Source organism: Embiotoca jacksoni, unplaced genomic scaffold, assembly GCF_022577435.1.
Source record: "Embiotoca jacksoni isolate LCO1_2020_lvr unplaced genomic scaffold, fEmbJac1.0.p SCAF_95, whole genome shotgun sequence".
NCBI lineage: Eukaryota > Metazoa > Chordata > Actinopteri > Embiotocidae > Embiotoca > Embiotoca jacksoni.
The window spans coordinates 285,094-309,586 of NW_027185453.1; the positions used below are offsets into that span (position 1 = coordinate 285,094).

At 39.2% G+C, this 24,493-nt stretch overlaps 1 protein-coding gene across 1 annotated transcript in view; it reads left to right on the forward strand.

Annotated features, from left to right (window-relative positions):
- opn5 (opsin 5) overlaps nucleotides 1-23,719 on the forward strand; it is a 62,117-nt gene extending 38,398 nt beyond the window's left edge. The window contains exons 5-8 of the mRNA XM_069142016.1: nucleotides 8,364-8,534; nucleotides 11,619-11,953; nucleotides 12,102-12,343; nucleotides 17,183-23,719. Coding sequence (XP_068998117.1) covers nucleotides 8,364-8,534; nucleotides 11,619-11,953; nucleotides 12,102-12,343; nucleotides 17,183-17,249 — 815 coding nt within the window. The 3' untranslated portion in view covers nucleotides 17,250-23,719. The remainder of the gene's footprint in view (nucleotides 1-8,363; nucleotides 8,535-11,618; nucleotides 11,954-12,101; nucleotides 12,344-17,182) is intronic.
- The last annotated feature ends 774 nt before the right edge of the window (nucleotides 23,720-24,493 follow it).

Sequence of the window (24,493 nt, forward strand, 5' to 3'; positions counted from 1 at the left end):
CGCTTCTGCACAAGATGAGCCACAATCCCCTCAGAACTGTCTGGAGATAGACATCACTCAGTCTGGATGTGTTTTGACTTACTCAAGTTTGGTATTTGCTTTCAGACAGACACATGATCTGCCTGAAGAGTTTTGATAAGTCTGGGAAGGTAGAACGAAATTGTCCAATCATCTTAGGTTTTCCTTGCGCCGCTGTGACTTTCAGGTCCGCACTGGACTGCCCGTCGGTCATCTTCTTTTGTTGTTCATTTTGCTCACCATTAAAAAAGAGAAAGGCTCTGCAAACTCATGGAAAGTGGAGTTGTGAGAAGTCAAGTCAGCACATTTCTGCAACCTTGCAATGACGGCAATATACTGATCTTTACTGAATGCAGTGAATGCATGCTTGAACCATGCACATTGGGAACTGGCAGAAGTTTGTCTCAGTGATCAGGATTGGTCATCATTTCAGTTTTTTAAAGTATGCACTGACATGCTCAAAAGCCACATTAGCAGGTTGGTGGTACAGATTGAATACAAGGTGTGATCAACAAGTTCTAAGATGTTCCTGTTGCGTATAATTGGAGCAGCACTGTGACGCATTGAGCAGGGGGAAGCAAAAACCTTCTTAACCCTCATGTTGTCCTTGGGTCAAAATGACCCGCAGCTGTGTTCAACCAATTTCTATTTTATTTTCATATTTTTTGGGATCATTGGTGACAAGGAGGCTGTGAGGGTTTCTTTAAAGAATGATCACCAATGATCCCAAAAAATATAAAAACATAGAAATAAAATAGAACCTTGGTTGAACACAGCTGCGGGTCATTTTGACCCGAGGACAACACAAGGGTTAAATATTCCAAGCAACCCAGTAACACGATAAAACGTGAAATAGAAATGTTCATCCACTATAGAAAAACGTGAGATAGCCACATTTTGGTCTGCATCAAACGTCAAACTTACACACACGTAAATGTCATGTGAGGCGGGATCATGTGACCAAGGTCCCACAACAGAGCATGTTTTGTTTTATTTGTTTTTTCAGTTAATCTGATCTCATTTCTGACACCCATCAATCCAACAGATATGGAAGAGCCCCTGTCCCGTTGCACAGTTAATTTTCCCTCTAAAAAACCCCCCAAGGAATAATTAAATAATCTGAGAATGAAGTGATGTTATTGGGTCCTGAAAGTGACAGTTAAGGTTGTGAATTACATGTTCAAGTGCTCAGACATTTACAAATACATCATACATTTCTTGGAGATGGCCCAATAAAATGAGCCTTCAATGAGCAAGGATGTCTCATTTTGTTAAATACCTGTTGCTTCGACTCCTCTCCTCCCATTTCTGTCAATTCTTGCTGCTTATTCTTTTGTATATTTAAGTCATGTCCGTGTTTGCTCACATGCAGAAAGGAGAAGTGAGATATGCTTTCAAGTGGTCACTGAAGTCACGTGGGTCGAATTATAATGCCAGGTGTAAACAGCCTATTTAGCAAAGGTTTATGCAAATCAGGTGGTCTGCTTCTGGGTTCATTAACATTTGTAGACTTTATAAAGCGATCGACAGAATCAGCATTATGCTGACTATATGAGAAATTGTTTAAGTCGTTTTCCAAGTAAAAATGTGTTGGTTCCAGCTTCGTCAGTTTGAGGATTTGCTGTTTATCTCTGTTTTAATGTCACTAGAATGTTGTTGTTGTTGTTGTTTATCTGGGTGATGAACATTTGAAGACATTCACCATATTTTTCCACTATATAAGTAGTTGTGGCTACTAATGTAGGTTTAAAATTATAATAGCAAAGTTATGTCTGTGATTGACTAAAAATACGCAGAGTAAGTATTCAGTTTACAGAAAGAATTTCACAGCAGACATTTGTTCTCATCATGGCAGACACAAGTGTAATTGATAACATGCATACAAAAGAAGGAGGAAAAACTATAAACATATCAAACTTCATGCTTGGTCAAGTGTTTGAGGGAAAAAACATTCATTCCAGATGTGTTTAACAGTAACAGCATTGTAAAAATGTCAAAAATCCTCATTAAAAATCATGTTAACTAACAGACAAGCAACTGAGCCTGAAAACATTACTATTGAAGGTAAAGGCCTTAAATTCCATCAACCATTACTAATCTCCTCCCTAAACAGACCTGCATAGCCAATAAATTGGTTTACTGAAGTGTCAGTCAGTCTGTCTTCATAAATTCTGCAGAAAGACACTCTTAGCATTTTCAATGATTAATTTATTCATTGGTTTGAAGCAAAAAGAAGCAATCATTCAAATTAAGTGATTTCCATTCCCATAGTTTGTTCCACTCCTCAGAAGATGGAGCCATCCCTCTGTTGTTTGGCTTTTCATGAACTTTCTTTTTTTTTTCTTTCTATTTTATCAATCCTGTTCATTATCTAGCGCTGCATCTCAAATGTTAGAATGGTTCCAATCCATCATGCTTGCCCTTCACTGGCCCAAGATCAATTTAAGTCCCTACACAACTTCTGGAACTGACATATTTATTTTTTAATGGATGACTCTTTTGTTAATGAACACTTCTTACCTTCTAATGCCCTGACATTTGGAGTTTCCTGCGCACAATACACAAGTTGGAAGCCTTATATTAGTGGTAGGTTCCTTTAAAAGATGAAGCAACCTGAGTTGTTGGTACATTAAATTGGTAGAAACTTACTTTGAAAAGTGGCATAGACATAATTTCTTCCAGCAATTTGGTGTTTTGACAAAGAAGCTCAAACTTAATTGTGGAAGAAATAAACATGGCGTAAAAATGTAAACTACAGCAAAAACGTAGTTCAACATTTTACATTTGGCTATAAATGGATTAATGGGCTCCATCTTCGTTTTTTTTTTTTTTTTTTTAGCAAAATGCTGTGTATTTTATTTGAAAATAATTAATTTACATATTTAAGTAATTACTTTCTTAATTTTACCATCAAAATCTAGTTCCTGCACATCTGAATTAATGCTTTTAACACTTTAATCTGATTTTTTTTTAAAAATGTTACAGTGCAAAATCACTGGAATATGGTTCCAACTATAAAGGAAGTCAATGTAGGGAAGTTATATTCTCTCTCTTACTAACTCCCATTAGCACATTTGCAGCTGCATTTTGAGTCACTTGGAGGCTTATAACAAATAATTACAGTAGTCTAGCGTGCCAGCCACAGATGCATTGATTAATTTCTCCATATCGCATTGGGACAGAATGTATTTGATCTTAGCAACATTACACAAGTAAAACAAGGCATTCGTAGTGAGTACGCAATGCGTCCTAAATGCATCCTAGGCCATATGGGAAGACTACCTACTCAGCTGACATCCTCTGAATAAGGATTATAAATAAATGCAGCTCTTGGTGCCATGTTCCTGTGTTCATAACTGACCCGGTGCTCCCACGCATGACCCTCATGTTACAACAGGTTTCGTTAGTTTTAGAGTTTTTCTTTTCCTCCTTTTAATCTTTCACTTGAAGACTCCTGCCTGCCGTTTTTTTGTTACCAGAAAAAAATCTCCTGCATGATTGTTCTAAGCTCAGCTGAACTGTACATAAAGCAGATTTACTGCAAACTCATGCTATAAAGCAGCTGTAGAGTGATTTAAAAGAGAGGCTGCTATGTAAGCCATATGTTCACCAAAGCCTTCTCTGGGTTGAACTTTTATTCACTTTAGTTTCTCGTGTATTTTCCAACATGCATCAGACGCACAGCTGTGGAAGAGCCGCCGCCCCCTTCATTGATCTACAGCTGCTGAGACATGCTGGAACAATTCAATAATCTGACCTGGAATTGATCAGGTTCAGGTTGTCAATTAGCCTACAAAATTGCCAACAAACTGCATTCAGACATTTAAAAACACAGTACTTCAAAATGAGGATCAATGAGCATAGATGTCTCATTTTGTTATTTGCCTGTTGCCATACTTCTCTTCTCCCCTTTCTGTTCGTGTTCTTGTATATTTATGTGGTGTACATGTTTATTTACAAATAGAGCAGGGAAGTGAGATTCACAAGTGGTCACTCGTCTTGAGTGCAAAAATGCATCTCCACACGCAAGAAGTGTGTGGAGATGCATTTTAATGCCAGGTGGGAACAAACAGTGGCCAGCTTTATGGCCAATTTTGATCCAATCACACAAGGACGGGTCAGGACGCATTGATAATACCGGGTGGAAACAGGGTACTAGAGCTTTATGTGAATTGGAGGACATATATTCATTAAAAATAGCACTAAGATTATTCACAGTAATGTTAGTCAGAGTAACTAAATGGTTGCATAATTAGTTTCTAAGTTGTGCTTTGGGCCGAATACAATAGCTACAGATTGGTCAAAATGTATAATAATAATAAAAAAAAATGTCATCCAGGCCGTAATGTCTCTTAGATATGCCTCAAATTGAACTAAATTATTGGTTTAATCTGGTTAGAGAGTGGTACATAAATGAGATTTTTTTTTTACAGTACATCGTTTACTTGGGCCAGGCATGAAATGTGTTTTTTGTGATGTAACAACCGCAATAAAAAAGCAGTTTCTTGAGATGACATAGATCATGGCTGTTCTCAGCTCTCAAATCAGTTCTATTCAGTGTACTTGTAATGAAATAGCCCTTTAGCTACTGAATGTCAGCGTTCCAAATAAGTTAAAATGAACACTTGAAGGTGAAGTAATCATAACCCATCCAGTTATTTCAGCTTTTTTTCCAATATCACATTGGAAAATAAGTGCAGCTGCACAACGATAACCTGAGGACCAGAGATTGTTCAAGGTCAAGGTCATTTCATTTCCCACATTAAATTATTTCCTGTCAAGAAACTGTTCAGAAAATGCAAAAAAAAAAATCTAACCAAGAGGAGCTGTGGCGGTCCAAAGAATCAGCCAGAACATGTGCTCCCAGAAAGGTGCAATCTGCCTCAACCTCCTTCGCCTTGAGAGGATTTCATTGGTAAAATGCTACAAACCCAGAGTGGGTTTTTCTCCTTGATGAGTTTTGACCTTATCTACCGGGTCTGTATGGATTTTGGCATTAGCACAGATCAGCGTGGGATGCTGACCTGTGTATGCCCTGCTCTGTGCAGACACAGTCAAAGTTAAATAAACAAAGAACATGTGTGCCCTGAAAGTGAACAAAGCTGGGCTATCGGCCCATGTGTTTCCCCTACAGCTACTTAGGCAGAAGTCCTGACTCACAATGAATGTTTTTCAACCAGTCTGCTGTCTTCTCATGCCTTGTGACATGAATGATGTCATCCTCATATTGAGAATAACTGAGGAGTTTTATTCTAAAATGGGTCATTCCACTAGTTGATTACATTTATTTTTTACAATTATTAACCTCTATCAGCCAGGACACTCCTCATCATGCTGCAGTGTTTCTCAGGGGTTGTAAAGGTGGAATCATCTTGATTGGATGTAGATTGTTTCTGCCTCTTCAGATTTTTCATTCTGCCCACGTCTTAATTTGATTAAAGCTAGCTCCTCCTCAAAGTTAAACTGCTTTAAAGTATGTACATTTTATGTTTGCTTTCAGACCTTCAAATGATGCTGTGTGTTTTACATCCCTGCTGTTTTAGCTTGACAGTTTGCACACAACCTGATGCACTGATCACATCCTATTAAGTCAGGTGTCTTTTAAAAGGCCATCACCCTCAAATTCACTCTGCACACTGACACGTGCTTAACTGCACTACTCCTGAGAAGAAGTGTGTGTGATGCTTTTTCCAGAAATAACATCACAATAATAGTCTGCATAATGACATTTGATGTAATTTTTTAAACTTGCTACTTTTTTAAATCAGCCTTATCTAATTAGGAAAACATTACTTTAAATGCTAGTGATTGCTAAGGTCATTTACATGTATGCACAACTCCAGTAACTTCATGTCAGAGGCATTATCAAACAGGAAAAATTATATATATATACATACAGTGTATACTGTGTTTGTTATGGTAATTCTTTTTCTGAATCTTTCCACATGAGATGGGAGAAAAATAACAGCAATGGTTGTCATTATCAGGCAACATGAGCCAAAGGGCAAGCAAAACAACTGCCTGGTCTGTAGAGCTGAACGTTGTTCAGCTGGAAGATGCCATGTTTCAGAATATGTAAATGCTGTTAAGCCTCCAAACATGTGAGCAAGCGTATGCAAGTGTGTGTACATCCCCTGCTGGGTTTTCAGTGAATCCAAGAAATCATTTGGCTCGTCTTGTCTGCAATCTCGCCTTGAGAGGTTTTGATAGTTATCTCTTTCATGCCGCTCGACGCCTGGCATGCCACATGGCTCTTGGCCTGTCCAGCTTTCCAGGAACAGGGCCCACATCTGAAACACACCACAACTGTCATGGAGTCATGCTGATGTAATTAATAAACTGGAGCTTTGGGCTGAGCCACAGACTGTATATAAAAATGAACGTCGCTTCCGGTTCCAAAGAAATTAGGCCAATGCAGAAGTGCCGTAAGCTACAATACCACTGGGTGCCACTATAGGTTGCCTCCAAAAAGCCTCCAGCTCCATAGACTCCCATTCAACTTGTCTCATCAAATTCTCCATCCATAAAATTTCTCCACCAGTTATCTCGGTTTTGCTAGTTAAACTTTTATACCAAGCAGCTTACATTTCAAGGACATTTTACAACCAGAATTACTGCTATTGTTTTGTGTTCATGTGAGTATCAGTCCTCCCACTCTCCTTTGTCACTTGACTTTATGCTATTTATCGATTGGAAACTCAAGTTCTCAAGAGTTGTCACATGTATTCAAGCTTTGTATCCTTTGAATGTTAAACAGTGGCATAAAAGGAAGGGGCTTTAGTCATGAACACTACAAGACATGGAGTGGGACTTTTCTGCCGCATGCATTTCCATTCAACCTGTATCCTTAGTACAGCTGTTACAGTTGCAATCAAAATTATTTGAATGTGTACAGTGAAACTGTGTAATGTAATCTTTTTTCTTTATGCATGTGTTCAAGCTGAGTAGCCAAAAGAGTTAAAAGAACTGTGAAAAAAAAAATGAAAATAATTAGTTTGATTATTAAAAAGGTTGTGGTTAAAATAAAGATTTCAAAGACAGATAATTTAAAGCCAACAGTAAAGCAACAAAGTTCCTCCAAAAGAAATGAGATGTTCCATAGTATAGAGGCATAGCCTGACTCCGCCGGACTGTTACTCACAGCTTTAGTCTTTTGCTGTTATTATAGTCTTGAAACCCTGTTCACATTGAGGTTTAGTATGTCATCATATGCGTCATCAGCAGTGGTTGCTGATTGGTCTGTCCTTCAGAATGGCGAACCAATCAGCAATCACTGGTGATGACTCACATAATGTTCTAAAATTTACAATTTTGAGTGCATGTGAGCCTTTACATTGTCAAGTATGGAAACATGCAGTGCCCTATAAGTACCTGGATGATGTACTCAAAGCGGTCTACAAAATTGGTAAACAACGATGGACACTTTTCAACTTCAATGGTGCCATAATGGCTAGGGAGTGGAAAGAATGGGACCACTGACCTAAAGTATTTTTTCACTGCAGCAGTCGATGAAGCTGCAGCTGTTGCAAAACTAAGTACCACTATGCTGTTGTTGGATAGAAGCATTAGTATTTTTAGTGTGTGCATTAACAATGGGCATGACAACACATTCCTTTTCAGGTAAAACAGTAAAAGTCAGTAAATATGTTGGTGGGTGATGCATTTAAAATGTTACAGTTATTTCTGGTAAGTGCAATTCGCAGATGTGCAACTGTACAACAATTTCGGTGTACTACATGTGAGTGTATTAGGGGGAGGACGTGGTTTTGGAACACAGCATAAGAGTGATGATATTGAACTCGTTCTATCAATGTTCTGGCCAGTGGTAGCTCCGGCGCACAACATACAGTGTTTGGTGGTAAATGATCATTGGTTAAAGGCTGCACCAAAAGTTTCAAAATCAACCCGGAGTCTGTGCTTTTTAGGATGCAAAGACAAGAAACAATTTCCAATGGAGCCAGATACATATTCACAAAGTGAATTGGGTATTGGTAACAACCCTGGTTACATCTCTCCTGTATGTACAATGTGGAAACCAAATATCTTTATTTGCACAGTTGAGAACTGGTATTCTACCACTGACTGTTAAATGTTTTTTTCTGTGTAATTAGGGAGAAGAGGAACAGGATTGAAACGTGTTCCCAGTTTTTTATGAAATTTTGACAAATGTCTGAGATATTCAGGTTTACAGTTGATCAGATACAACTTTTTCTCTTTCTCCCACCCAACACTCCCATTATCTTCCTCTGCTTTCTTTTCCCACCGACTCCACTCTTTCCATTTCATGAATCTCACCGATTTCCCTTCCTCCTCATCCCCATCTTTCCCCTTTTCTGTCCTTGCAGTGACTGGAAAGCCCTTTTTCATCGTATCTAGTTTCTCCCACCGCTGGCTCTTTGGCTGGGAGGGCTGTCGCTTCTACGGCTGGGCAGGCTTCTTTTTTGGTTGCGGGAGCCTCATCACGATGACCGTGGTCAGCCTGGACCGGTACCTCAAGATCTGCCATCTTCGATACGGTGCGTCAGAAACTTCCTTTGCAAGGTTTCATAAATGTTTGAATGCCATGTACAGCTATAGGAGTTACACATTATCCCACAGACTCTAGGGGAATTAGAGAAGATTTTGTGTTTTTGTGTGAAGGCATCATTGTAAAAATGATACCGCAGCTATTGTACTTTTTTTTGTTGTTGAAATGGCAGTAAAGCCATTTTTAGATGTATTTGTAGAAACAACATCTCAGCTTCAAGCATATGTGTGGGCGTTTTTAAATAGCAGTGAGTTTGTTATGGTTTGGACTTCATTTCCATTCGGTTGTCTTTATTGGAGATAAAGTTTTAGCTGAATTTCAGGAGCAGGACCACGCCTCAACCACTCCCCCACACTCCTATAAATATCCACCCACTCTAAACCTCGGCCTAAACCTCCCTCTTGTTAAACCGTTTCACTTATGGTTATCATTTTTCATAGCCTTTATCCTTCCGTCCCACATGGAGATCTTGGGGATCTGCAAGGCCCGGGAGCCACAGTGGATCCTCAACTAAGCCTTCCCCAAACCGCGAAACTCTCACCCTGGCTTAATCTCCCTCAATCAATGAAGGTTCGCCCTCGGCCGAGGCGGGGTCCTAGCTAGTGAACTTCAATCTGGGTTTTGTGATTCCTCTTTTAAGTTTTTAGTTTTTAGTCTTTATTTTAGTCTGGTTTTTGCTTTTACTGTTTGACTTTGTAGGTTTTTGTTTGATCTTGGTTTTGTGTTTTACTGCGTAGTCACTCACCCCCTCCTGTCTTGGTATACTTTACTTGCTGCCTTTTTGTCATGGTCTCATCTGTCCCTTGTCGTCCTCCTCTGCCTTGTGTATTTCAAGTGTGATTGAATAGTCAAAAACAGTACGTCCTAAGTCCTGTCCTACAACCCCTTTTCTTTGACCTCAATTTAAAATGTCCTGAGGTTAAGTAAAGATGTGACGGAGAAGTCATAAGGTGTGACAGACATGTTGCCGTCACTGTGGGTTCTTCCGTTCCAAACGAACAACAACGAGCCCAGTACAAATCGGCAACCGTGTTTATTTTACAGAAACAATGTTCTCATTTACTTGTGCTCTCCTGCCGAGCATTCGAACGTACGCCACGCGTCCTGCCTGTCCGCAGCCAGCCTGCTGCTCTGTGTCCTCAGGAGTGCAACCCCGTCTGGTGACCTACTAGTTCTTTTATGTGGAGAGAGACAAATCAGTGATTGCCTGCAGCTGTGCCAACTAACCCTCTTCCAGGCACAGTTCCCTGAACCACTCCCCCAATCAGTCCCTCCTGCAGCTGAGCCAAACAACGCCCCGCCACCACATAAGGATTTAAGAAAAGACAACTGTGGGTGGCTGTGGCTCAGATGGTAGAGCGGGTTGCACACTAATCCATGTATCGAAGTGTCCTTGGGAAAGACACTAAACCCGAAGTTGCTCCCAATGGCAGGCGAGCACCTTACTTGGAAGCTCTGGCGTGAATGTCCTGATTATTATCCTGATGTTCAGAATAAGATCCTCTTGAACATACATATCAGGTTTTTCCCAAAGGAGAGGATTTGTGTTGGTAATTCATGCTCACCATCCTGTACACTCATATTTATCAATATTAATTTGATATTAACTATATGAATGGATGAGAACAACTGTTAAATTCATGCAAGATATGCATCACATGTTTAGCCAACAAAACTACTACAATACATATCAGTATTACTGAATGGCACTCCATTTGCTGCTGCAATCAAGAACAGTCCGGTGCATCCTCTGCTGAAAGAAATGCAAAAGGAGGCATTGAAGTACCTTTCCAAAGCATTTAGAGAATTATTTCCCACTGTGTCAGTTCATTTCAGTTGCTGTGCATCTTTGTATCAGTTAAGGTCTGTGTCCCTGTTTGTTCTTTGTTGCTTTAGTGTTTTAGTTCTGGATTATGCCTCTTTTTTTGGGTTCAGCCTCAGCTGACTCTGACTTTTTGATTGCCTGCAGTATATTTTGCACCTAGAATTTGTATGGAAATATTCTGCCTTTAGTTATTAGTGTTGGTTGCATGAAACCCTTGTTTCCCCATCGTGAATTTGAGTTTTTCCTACTCAGTTTTAACATTTCCTCCTACATTAATCATTTGGGAGGCTCCATTGCACAATTAAGTTTGTGTTATACTTGTAAAGTGAGATCTATCAGGCTAGGTTGTTAGTACAGCTTGGTAATGTTAACACTGATTCCTAAACTACCATATCATATTTCAACATTTGCTGTAGGCCAACGTGAAATTACTGCACAGTACTTTGTTCATCCAATGTTACGGAAAGGAGTAACGTCTAGCTAGCATTGTGGGTTCAGTTTTGGGGATGACAAAGTAATAGAGTGTCAAAACGCATACAAGTAATAATGTAACCTCAGCCCTTTGTGATTGAAATCACAACACAGTAATGTAGAGGTGCTCAAATGACAGATGGAACAGTCAGTCCCAAAAGAACACTATTGTTGGGACGAAGTGCAGCCACTGAATAATTAACAGAAATGTCTTTCCTCTTTGGTGACTATGTTTTTGAGCATCTGAGTAGCAACAATTTGTTTTGATTTTAGTTTGATTTTAACAAAAGAAAACCTAACTTGTATAAGAGTGAGTAATCCTCAACCACTATAGTTTACTGATATTGTTAAAAAAAAAAAAAAAGCATAAAAAACAACACAACTTAAATCCCTACAAGGTTAATGTTCTTCAAAGCTTCATCTTCTTTAAGTTATTAACGCCTGACTGAAAGAAACTCTGCACTTGATGGATGTGATTTATGTGAATATACGTGTTGATTCAAGTGGAAAACATGATTTACTTATGCCTGAAACGTTGATGCAATGCAAGAGGTCTTTTGTCAAGAAATTTAAGGATAATAGAGGTTTGGGATATTTTTTTTTTTTTAACAAAATGACTTCTTTTGTCCAGATATTTATAATCTCCATACTCATAATAATAATAATCACTGTTAAAAAAATGAGGTTGGAGTTACAGAGTTTAAGCTTGAAAATGTGGTTTTCATCGTCTTTCTCATCTCGCATCCATGATTTCTCGTTTTTTTTCTTCAATCTTAGGCACATGGCTAAAACGCCACCACACTTTCCTGTGCCTGGCCTTTGTGTGGGTGTACGCAGCCTTCTGGGCCACCATGCCCCTAATCGGCTGGGGCAGCTACGCCCCGGAGCCCTTCGGGACCTCCTGCACACTGGACTGGTGGCTCGCACAGGCCTCAGTGTCTGGCCAGAGCTTTGTCATGGCCATCCTGTTCTTCTGTCTCGTACTCCCCACCGGCATCATTGTCTTCTCTTATGTCATGATCATTGTCAAGGTCAAGTCCTCTGCTAAAGAAATTTCGCACTTTGACGCCCGCATCAAAAACAGCCACACCCTTGAGATGAAACTCACAAAGGTGGGTGAGACATTGCAGGGAAGGGAGAGAGGGAATAGCAGAACAAAAGCTGCTAGAGAGAATGAGTTGAGGAACAAAGATTATTCAAGTGTGTGTCATGTAGAAATCGATGTCAGATCTGTCAATTGAATGTTGTTTTATCTCTCAGGTGGCAATGCTGATTTGTGCGGGCTTTTTGATAGCCTGGATTCCTTATGCAGTGGTGTCAGTGGTGTCAGCGTTTGGCGAACCAGACTCGGTGCCCATCCCTTTGTCTGTCATTCCTACACTGCTGGCCAAGTCCTCGGCGATGTACAACCCCATCATCTACCAGCTCGTGGACCTGAAAAACTCGTGCTCGTCCTGCTGTTTGAAGGTCATGAAGAAACGTCAGCACTTTAGAAAGTCAAGGTAAAACTCATTTTTATTGCTGCTTAAATGTTGATGAAGCATGGACATTTTTCAGGCAGATCACTGGAGCTGCTCTCGTATTAGTTCATTGGAATCCATTGTTTTATTCATGCTTCAGAATCAATGGGGGGGTTCATTAGTAGACTAGTCACTTCCAACTATGATTATGCTGCTGTTAAGTGCAGCTGTTACAACCTGACACTTCTCATTATTACTCACCTGATCCCTGCTACCTGCTGCCATCACTCACTCCACCAGCCTAATCATAATTAACCAAAGCTTTCAATCTTCTTCTGTGCGTTCTATTCTCATTGTCTGCTTGTGGATCACTTAAAAATAAATATTTTCCATTAAATAGGACTACATTTTCAGTTCTTTGATAGAAGTGTGTCAGACTGAATTTTCCCTCCCGACCAATCTCAGAACTAAGGTTCATGTTATTGTTTTAATGTGTACATTTGATTCAGTTAATTTTGGTTTCATATGGCAATTTTGCAGGCACACTAAATAACTTTACATGAGATACCTATGCACTGTTGTCATCACCTGCATAGGCTATGTCTCCGTATACTATACTGACACTGATTGACTTGTAGATGGGCGTGCATCTGTCGTCAGTTGGTAACCTTTAAAAAAAATTAAATAAGTTTACATTTTTGCAAATCAACATGGTGGATCGGCACAACAGGAGCTGTGTTGGTGTGCAGTGCAACTTTGGTGTCAATTTTGAGGTGAACTTGCGCCTGTGTCTCCGCTACTGCCAGCTCAAACCAGATCTAAGTGCGGTGCTGCCGGCACAGGGCTATTTTCATGGCTTCAGTGGGCACGATCAGGTATGAACAGACAGTTGAAAACCCCTCAGACAGGTTTGGTGGAAGTCCTAAGTATCTAAATACCATTTACATAAATAATTAAAATAAGATTTTTGAAGAGTAACCCTCCAATTCAGTTAATCATATAGAAAATGAGGCTGACTCTTGTCGATTAAAGTGGATGTGAATCAGGCAGCGTCATGACGCAGTGGTCAATCTCAACCATAAATTACAAAAGGCAATCGGGTGAACTACAAATGAATTGTAATTACATTTCACATAAATGGGTAACAATTCAAAAGTTTTGTTTGATAGACTCATTTGGTTTAGTAATCAAGCCAGCCATGCAATGCCATGTATTGTATGATGTATTTACTTAGTAACACCACAACATCAGTGGACATTTGGGCCACATTGCTCTTTATCTGTTTTGTTACTAAATTAATTGCATTGGGACCTTTAAATGTACAAACTCCACTTATGTTCACTCCTCAACATTGTACTAGCACCTGATTTCAGCATATCGAATAAGTGTGTTTTGTTGACTTTGACATTTTTAATTAATGCCAGTGGTTGGCGTCTACAGGTTTTTGTTTTACATCATCGAAAAATAATATGTTAAAGCCCCCTTTAAAACATGTAGATAATAGTTGACAGTGGGTTTGCCCGCATTTACACATCCATATGGTAAATTCTTTATGGAATGAAAAGGCTATAGATACAACCATGACCCCATGATCTTAATTTAGTTCATAATAACTGACAATGTGAGTTTCACTTTGAGTCACATGCTCATCTTGCCATTGACTAAAGCTTTCAGTATGCTTGAAAGCAGAGTTTGAGTATAATGTTGTCTTGCAATAAACAGAAAGGATGCTGGGCTATTTTCTTCTACTGTTGCAGAAAAGTCAAACATCTTTCAGTGCTTGTAATTGAATGCTGCAACTTAATCTATTTCTCAAGGACATGTGACGGCTGTAACAACAGGCTAAATCAAAATTACCATCTGCAGATAATGAGTCAAAAAGGAAATTCAGCCTTATTTCTGATGTTGTTCTGTCGTATATTAGATTATGTGGTGACATATTAAAGAATTAAATTACTCCTGGAAGTGCAACTACTGATTTTGAGGTAGAGAAACACAACTGGATTGATTTGATTATTTATTTGTCTGGGGATTTTTGTCTCTTACCAGCATTTACATCAAAGTGGTTACAGCGTATGAAAGCTGTGTCCATGTCAAGAGAAGGAGTATCCGTCACATCATTTAATGTGCTATTCTGTTTTTTGGAGGAATACTAAAGATTTTTTTATTCAACATTTAGTTGTAGCATTGAAGTGATGTTTTACACTTGTCCGTGGGTTGGAGAGGACTACTTCATATTGAAGGTAGTTGTCGTGGGGGCTGTGTGAAGTCTTACAAACTGCCTCAAATGAGTCAGTGTTGCTTGGGGCTGAAGAATCAAAATGTGAAAATGATATTAAAAAAATAGAAGGCAGGGTGTAACACACCCGATTTGCACTGAGTAATGTAGGTAATGTCGGTGGCAGCTTTTAAAAAGAAGAATGTGTAGGATAAAAACAGCTCTTGTTCTGCTGCATCGAGGTATTCATCATCACTCACATGAGGTAATACAATGTGAGTGTACTGTTAAATCAGCACAGCTGTGAAATCAGCCCCATTGCTCTGATTTGTGCAGGAGCTCCGCACTCCTGATCATCTGATGTGCAAAGATTACTGTGACAGACATCCTTGCCGTCACTGTGGGTTCTATCAGCTGAACGTACCACACTTCACCAAAGTACGCTGTTCCAATTTGTTTATTTCACCACCAACAACCACTTTTCACTCTGGTGCTCTCCTGCCGGGCATTTGAGCACATGCCACACTGCCAGCCAGCCAGCCAGCCAGCCAGCCGAGGGAAAGTGGAGGGGAGTGATGTGATGTATCACATCACTCCCCTCCACTTTCTGTCCATCTGGAGTTCCAGATGCATGTGTTATGCATTCAGTCTTTTCTTTCTATGTGGACAGACAGAAAATTAGGATAAGTAAAGCAAGCAACAAACTTGGTTTTGTTTTCTATGACAGATGTGAGTAGTGTGAGCTTCATCAATTGAAAGCATAAAGAAATGCATACAGAAAAAAAAAACATTAGATTAGATTAGATTTGACTTTATTAATCCCACAGTGGGGGAAAAAAATGTCCGGTGTTATGAAATTAAATGAGATGAACAGTGCAACAATATTGTAGGGTGATGTTGAACAGTCTGACTGCCGTCGGAACAAACGACCCGTGGTAGCGCTCTTTCCTCCACTGAGGGTGCAGCAGTCTGCCACTGAAGGAGCCGCTTAAAGCTCCTCCAGTCTCATGGAGGGGGTGAGAGGTGTAGTCCATGATTGATGTCAGCTTGGCTAACATCCTCCTCTCACCCACCTCCTCTATGGAGTCCAGAGGACTGTCCAGAACAGAGCTGGTCCTTTGGATCAGCTTGTTCAGTCTCCTCCTGTCCATGTGTCCATAATGTCAATGTCCAATCCCTGGATGTTCACCGGTGTAGTTGGGGTTGCCTTCCTGCGGAAATCAATCACCATCTCCCTCATCTTGCAGCTGTTAATCCGGAGGCGATTCAGATCACACCAGTCGATGAAGTCAGTGATGACCTCCCTGTATTCCAGATCGTTCCCTTCTGATACGCGTCCAACGATGGCTGTATCATCAGAGAACTTCTGGATGTGGCAGCAGTCAGTGTTGTACCTGAAGTCTGACGTGTTCAGGGAGAACAGAAAAGAGGAGAGCACTGTGCCCCTGTGCTGCTTACCACCACATCAGACACACAGTTGTGGAGCCTCACATACTGCGGTCTCTTGGTGAAGTAGTTGATGGTCCATGCGGTCAGGTGGCCATCCACTCCAGCTCCCTCCAGCTTCCCCCCATGTACATACTGTTGAATTTAAGCTGTTGTGATGCAAAGTGTGTTTTGAGTATCAGTTTGTTGTTGTTCACATAAATTAAGCTTATTCAGCTGGTTTGGTTGGAGCTCAGCTATGTCAATAAATGTTACTAAACATAAGTAGCTGTCAGACATTTTCATTTTGTCAAAGGGGGAAATTGGTTGGAGACCTCTGGTCTAAAACATACTTTTCTACACAGCTAGGCTGTCATAATAGGCAACCATTAAAACTTTAAAGTACTCTGAGGAAAATGCTGTTACTGAAAAGTTAAGCCAATCGTATGACTCTAATATAACTTCTTGAGGGCACTGGGAGCAGTAATTACGTCTGAAAAAAGTGTCTGTTTTAATACAGTCTTTTCCAGGTAACAAGATTTTGTTCAGAACCACTAGCAGATGTTCAATTCTATGAACCAAATATGGGGAGCAATCAAAAAGTTCAGCACCATGATGTCCACAGAGCAGGAGGAAGCTATAAATACTCCATGTTACGTCACTTGATCAACATCAGCACCTGTGTTACACGTTTTTTTGTGTTCTCTGCTCAAGTTCATTGCAAATGAACACGTACCAGTAGTCACAAAAACGCATTTAACTCGGGTGCTGATGTTGATCAAGTGATATAACTTGGAATACTTACTCACAAAGGTTATTGCGTCCCCCTTGCTCCATGCATGTCACAGTGCTGTGCTCCGTTCACGCATAACAGGACCAGACTCTAAATTTGTTGGTTCACCCGCCTAGGTAAAGAAAATCTTAAAGAAGTAATGTCCTTTGTTCTTAAGTAACCCCTTAAACCCTAGGTTTTTTTTGTGTTTTTTTTTTTAAGTTACACCCAAAGAAAATGTCGACATGCTAGATTCAAGAGAAATGTGTTATTTATGTGTTATTTATAATTAATGAAGGAGGGAGGGATTTCAGACATGGCTAACACCTTGTTTGTGTCACTAATGTTTGTGGATGAGGTTTAATTTCAACTATTATAGTATTTCACTCCTATATTTGTGTCTTGTCACGTTTTGTGTTAGAAACAAGTACGCATGTGAGTGATGCCTGTATTTGTGTCCCTGCAGGTTTTACACCATCTCTGGTTCATTAAAGGACACACTGCCAGCCAAAGAAGCTCACATCGACATGTGAGACAGACAACTTTTAGACTGTGTGACCTTCTTACCTCTTCTACTTTGGACAGTTTGCCTTGTTCCCAGCCCTCTGTGCCCTACACTAAACCAATCACACACTGCCTGTCGACTGCTGTGACATCATCAACTGCTCACCTTTGTTGCCGCTGGTTGCTGAGCCTTGTAGTTTGGCATTTACACCCACGCTGGATGTCCATGTGTTTCCCGCAGCTCCCTACCTCCTTTTATTTGGAAACAAGTCTTTCTGACAAGGTTTTCCTCTATCTGTGGAGTTGCATTATCTTTGCAGTGGTTACAACATACTGTACATGCGACGTGCTGTGTGAGCATCTTGACTTTGTTTTTTTTTCCAGTATTACAGACACTGTCTGTCAATGGTTTGAGCAAACAACTGACTTAGCACAGTGTCGCTCTCATAAGACGGTTCAACTCAGGTTTGAAAACCGAGATTTATGATCAAATCAGGTCACATCTTGAGCTATAAGTTGTTTTGAATCCACATCTTGCAAAAGTGTACAAATGCTACATTTGTAAAGGTTACTTATATTTTCAGCAATAATTCAAAAACTGAACTGCAAATGAAAAATAATAAGAATGATAATTAAAAAAATACAAAACAGCAATTAACCACACGTGCGCTATGTCAAATCAGGTTTGGGTGTAAGTGTCAAGCTCAAAATTGTATATTTTTTGTACAGGCTGTTGTCTTTTGTATTCCCACACCTGTGGCTTGTATACAGTTGATATATGAAAAGGCACTGTATCACATAGGCTTATATTTTCATCAGCTCTGCAACTGCACAAAAGGAGCTGTGCGACCACTTTAATAATGTTCACTTTAATCATGCTAACAACGAGGCCGTGCCACTGCATTAACACAATATTGTCATTGATCAAAAGCTTTTCTGTTCCTTAGATGAGTGAGCCGAAGAGTTCAATGTTTAAAACTTTACAAGAAAACACCCACCCACAGGATGAGTGCACTTTAATTTCAAAACCATTCATTATGCACTGATAAAAGTTTCCTGCAACACTTTTATATATTGTGAATTGTTGCAGAGAAGTGGTCAGACAAACAATATTCATTTAAAGAAACAACTTTTCTGTCATTCTGTCAGAACCAACAGTTGTAGCAATGGGCGCAGGAACAATTCATTAATTCAGGGACGATTTTGAATATTTATTATTTGGTTTGTTGTCTGTTTTTTTGCCATTAGCCAGACATAGCAGCATTTTTTTTTCAATGATGCATTAAAGAAATATGTTTATTTTACGTTTTGCTAAAAAATTTATGAAAATGTAATGTCTCATGTCTGTGTTAAAATAGCAGTGTGTACTATTTATTGGGATCTAGTGCTGAGATTGCATATTGCAACCAACTAAACCAACCCTCCCCTTCCAAGTATGTGATATATGTTATGCGTGATGATATATTATGAGTTTTATGTTTCATTTCTCCCAATAGATTCCCATAAATCGTACACTGGTTCTTTAAATATATGGAGCTCTAGCCAAGAGGCCATTAGTTTAGCTTGGCATAAAGACTGACACCAGCAGGAAAGAACTAATATAGGTGTGTCCAAAGTTTAACTATTGGCTTTCCAACATTTTTAAGAGCTCAAACATTAACAATTTGTGTTTTGCTTGTTTAATCAATATACAAACTAAAAAGTTGTTTTATTTTTTTAAATAAACGTTTTACGGGGAGCACCTTTTCTGACCATTAGCTAAGCACAATAACTTCCTGATTGTGTATGGGTTAATTAGTGTGCTTTGGAGGTGCTGCTTGACTAAATCTTTTAACTTTGGACACTCTGGCTTAGCCTTTTATTACCAGACCCAAATTCACTGCGTGAACACACGGATCTGGCCAGTCGTTGCATCCTAATGAGTTAAAACCTGGGGTTGACTTTTAAATGATTGGAGCAGCCTTGAACCAATCACCTTTGACCACCATATGCGCCGAAACACTTCCGCTGCTGCAAATATATTAAAAAGAAAAACGTTTAACTTCAGCGTCATTGCACAAAACCACCAACACTAGTTGCTGATTAGTCTGCCCTTTAGAGTGGCTGAGCGAACCTTAATGTGAACCGAGTTTCCAGACTATATTCACAGCAAAGACTGAAGTTATGAACAAGATTTGGGTGGATCCAAGCTAACTCCCTTCCTCCCCGGTTTCAGTTTTACCCTATGCTAATCGCCTCCCAGCAGCAGCTTTATACTTTACAAAGATACATGCGAGAGATGACTCTTAATAGACCGCGATGACCTTTGAGGTCGGGATGATGTGAATAATGGATGTTACTGAGCAAGCACCACTGCTTATAAGCTAATGTGCTAGCATGTCTACTGCCATTTGCCACTGCTGGTTCTGTAATTATGGGACTCTAATACAAATAATTGGAAAGTCCTTTATATTTAAGAGATCTGTCAATATGCTTTTCATATGTTTGAAATTAGAAGATCCATCAAGAGCCTCACAAAGATCCTGTCATTTCACAAGCGTATTTCCAAAAGATAAGTGTCCATTTACTTTGTTGTGTATTTTTCCCATTTGCACACAGCTGGGGTCTCATTCAAGAAAATGCTCTCCAACTTCACATTTAATGTTCATGTATGCACATTTCTAGAATGAAGCAATATTCAAAACTGTTTTTGGGTTGTCTGTGCATGTCTGTCTTGCGCACCTTTACTACACACTAATTTCAGGCTACTTCATCAAGCTTGTCAAAATCATCTGGTGGGTGGAATTAACGAGGTTCCATAAGAAGATTGAATCTCCACTGGCACCTCTTTGGAGCTCAGAGAGTACAACAGCAGGTTTACATAGTTTGAAAATGAAGAATCTTTTCTAAATTCATAAAGAGAGAACATGCTGGTGGCATCAGGGTAAATCAAAGGTCACTGCTGTGAAAGTGCTTGATAAATAACGCCAGTGTTGTGCCCAATGAAAGTCCTCCATTGTGACCAAGTTGTTAATAATGTTTGCGGAATTCTTGGGTTTTAAATTAATCTCTGAAGGTTTTTTGTAAAAATGGTGTGTCAAGTGAAGACCACAGGGTCATGAATATTTCATATTCAGTTGTGTTATGCAAGTTTTATCAGTATCTGCTGCTTGAGTCTAACAAATGGAAGCTCAAGGAAACAGCTAGCTATACTATGGAGTATGGTTAAGGTAAAAGAGAGATCATGATTAAGGCAAATGGCCTATGGTTTGGACAGCTAAAAAAAGCATATTTAAGGTCAAGGCAAGGTAGTGATTATGGTCACTGAAATGAACAGTTGTTCTTGATCTTTGCCTGGTGGTAAAGTAAAGCCTTGCTTGCAGACTTCACTTTTGCCAGAATCTACTCCCAGGTGTTATCCCAGGAGAATCTGATGCTAACTCTGATTGCATTGGATCTGAATGTTGGCACTGGACATAAGCCATGAGGTGCAACATTGTTCAGTATCGACACAACTTATATTGCTACTAGCCTGTAAAATACAACATAGTTTGTTTTTGAAGTAGGGTTATGGTTGGGTTTTAACTGGTACCAGCGGAGGATACAAACCTGTCACCCATTGAGAATGTTATTTCATTGAGGTATATGTTTATATATCTCTGTTTGCATATATCTCTCATTTTCGTCAGTGTTGCAAATCTATGAGCAAGATACAGTAGGTTCATTGCATGATTGGACTGCCAGATATTTGCAGGACTTTTGCAGCGATGGAATTAAGTATTTTTGATTTTACAGGTATTCCGTGTATTGGATTAACCAAATACCAGCAATCCCATCTGGTTAATTTATCTAAAAGGTTTGACAGTTAAAATAATTATTATAGCCCAGCATACATCCTGGAGATCAATTATTCCTGAACTTGTAAATTGTGCAATCAAACAAAAAGGTCCTACCACAGTAACACAGAAACGGATGTGAGTGGTATGATAGCAGGAATCTAATACCAGAATAAATATAATTGTATTTTTATTAGTACAGTTGAACCTACTTCAAATATTGTTTTAGACAATGTCAGAACAATCAGTCACAAGGGCCAAACTAGATTTTAACCTTTGGCCCAAATAACTGGTTGAACATGTGGCCAATGAGCCCTGGATTATACATCTTCTGTCTCAACTGCATGAAGGGCTGCCCCAAATGCCCCCACGATTTTCTGATAATAGTGGACATTTTCTAGTGAGGGGATAATCCATTTGCAGCTGAACGCTGTGTCATTGGCTTGCCAAGCCTATTGGAAGCATGCCACATTGAGCCTCTTTTGTTTTCCTCCATGTGTCAGTACTCTGCTCCGTGCAGACACTGAAGCCTTGAAAGGTTTGGACATGTCTGACTGTCTTAAACACCTGACTGGCCTCCCTAACACTTTATGGATCCTCCAACAACCCCTTAGTGCCACTTATCCTTCCAGTCTAAATGTATTCACAAAATTTAAATGTCTATTAGTGTTGATTGCATGTGTTGTGCAAATTGCATTGTTACATGCTTTTTTTGTTTGTTCTTGTTATGCTTCACCCATAAATCTGCAAACCTAGTAAATGAGGCATTGGAATTTATTTTGCCATACATCCCAAAACGTAACCAACATTTCCTTTTTGTGAATAGTTGTTAACCTTACAGGAACACTTCTCATTTATGGTTTGCTGTAAACTACATATTGGAGCCAATACTATATGTGCATGTTCTATTTAAAAGTGGTTTTCTTTTTCTCCCGCTGCACAACTCCAGCTATTACTCCTGTTCCACCTAAACAAATGTGTAGCAATTTTAAAAATTATGCAAAATCTGCAAGCTTGTTTGTGTTTTTACCCAAGCAGGTTTAAGTGACTTTTTTTGAATCGCTGTTAAAAATTGCTAAAAAAGTAATAAAAACTGCTGCTTTTTACGTTTTGTGATCACTGTAGGTCATCAACATGTTTTAGTCTTTTAATTTTTCACAATGGACAAACCTGACCAAATATCAACAAACCTTTTGCCCAAGAAATATTTGTCATTGCTGACTACTGTTAGATTGTCTATTTATTGTCATTCTAAATTTGGCACATTTGGGACTCCATAAAAGGCAAAAACTCTAAAGCTTCACAACTAAAAAAACAAAACAAAACACGTATATGGTCTGATGGAGAATAGTTTTTTTTAAATGTTTCCCATCTAAAAATCCTTGTGTTGTGACTAGAGAGGCTGATCAGACCATTGACACTTTTGCAATCTGATGCAATTCAAATCAACAGCAATGATGGTTTAAATGAAGTTACATTTTGTACAATGGTGGGTGAGTGGACTGCATTGTATTTTTGTATTGTATGCATTTTTGTATTTTACATAATATTAGATCAGCTGCACTTTACAATGTCTAATCTTACAAAATAATCTTCACAAAGATGTTTATTTTTTTGTGTGTATTGCAGGGTTATTGTTTTGGATTACATTGTTTTTGTTTGTTTTAGTTTTTCAGTTTTTTCAAAATTTTCAAGTCTGCTTGGTCCAGCAAAACTCCCTGTTTGTGGCCTAATGAAATATGCAACTAATTGTATTCACTTTGATTTATTTAAATTATTAAACAATACTTGTTTTGTTTTTTATTTTCTCTTTTGATGCGTCAAACAATATCATGTAATTTTGGTCATGATGTCAACTTGGACAGGTTCGTTTTCTAGAAAGCACATTGTTAAAAATTAGGAATAATACACTTGATGTTTATGCACATAAGCATTCAAACACAGGCTGTAGTCTGGTTGTCTCTCAGCTCATGTAAAATCCTTAATGTCCACTTAATAATCCTAAGTATGACGGCAACTACAATGGTGTCTTGTTTGACATCAAACTGCATTTCAGGTATTGGTTGTTAGTTGTTTTGATCTGTTTCTAGTCTGGTCAGTGAGGATGTACTGGATTATCTATGGGTTTATGTTTGTGCCAGAAATAGATTTCTTATGAATACTGTGTTAATGATGTAAATAACTGTTGTTTTTCATCTTTGTTTACATCTGTAAATTACTTCACTACTGTACATTGTTTTGACTTTGTATATCACTTCCGTCTGAGCTGTATTCCATGAACTGTATTTTCTGCTACACAGATAGCAACGGTATTAATTCTGTAATGATTAATATTAATTTCCTGGTAAAAGTAATTAATTTCTGACAAAACATGAACACACTGACATGAAAAAGAATACATCTTTTCACTGTTTGTACTCACAAATATCACAATTAAATGCTTTCTGAGGTTGTTTGCACATTAATAGCTAAATCTGAAAAGTCATATTCACATGAATGACTGTAATTATTTTGTCTTAAGTGGGTGTCGACTGTTGAAAGAAAGAAAAAGAAAGGATAATTGACTGTCAGTTTTTTTGTACGCTACATTATTATTAAAAAACTATATGCTTAGGGTAAATGGAATGTTTGCAACTATTTTGAGAATTTGTCAACAGGAAATTATGTATAAAACATAGCCAGAAATTTAGAAGACACATTTTTTTTTAAATGTTTTTCTGTTCAATATTGATTGTATTAAAATGGACTACTAGGTTCAAACTGCCGTGTGGTTTGTGTGCTTTGAACGGAAGTGATTAAACAAAGCCACATGAATAATGTGCAGAAAAGATATTATAAATTAAAACTGCAAGCAGTGATGTACGGGCCCTCGCACTCCGGCGCGCCGCCTCCCCGAAGCCGTCCCCCCGAAGCCGTCTCCCCGAAGCCGTCTCCCCAAAACCGTCTCCCCGACGTGCAGCGCATGAGGGACCGCGTATACCCGCTTAAAGTTGCTATTTTTGTCTCTTTTCCTGTCTCCAGCAGGGGGCGCTGGCGAGCCGTTTGACCACGCCGACTCGCAAAACACATCAGATGTATCGTCTCACCACGCTGGACGTATGTCACACATTTCGTGAGGTTTCAAGCATCCGTTGACCTTAAACATCAACTTCCTGTGTCACGGCGAGACATCCAACTTTTCCGCATCGTCACTGCGACGCCCATTGACAAAGTCGAACGAATGTCTCAATATATCATCAACAACATGTTTAGGTTATTGTTACCCAACTTTACGTTCATGGGCTCAACCAGCTTGATGAAGAATGTGAAAGTATGAAAAGTGTCATTTCCAGTGGCCAACAGGGGGCGCTATGACTATGAGCGAATATTACATACAGTGGGTACGGAAAGTATTCAGACCCCTTTAAATTTTTCACTCTTTGTTTCATTGCAGCCATTTGCTAAAATCAAAAAAGTTC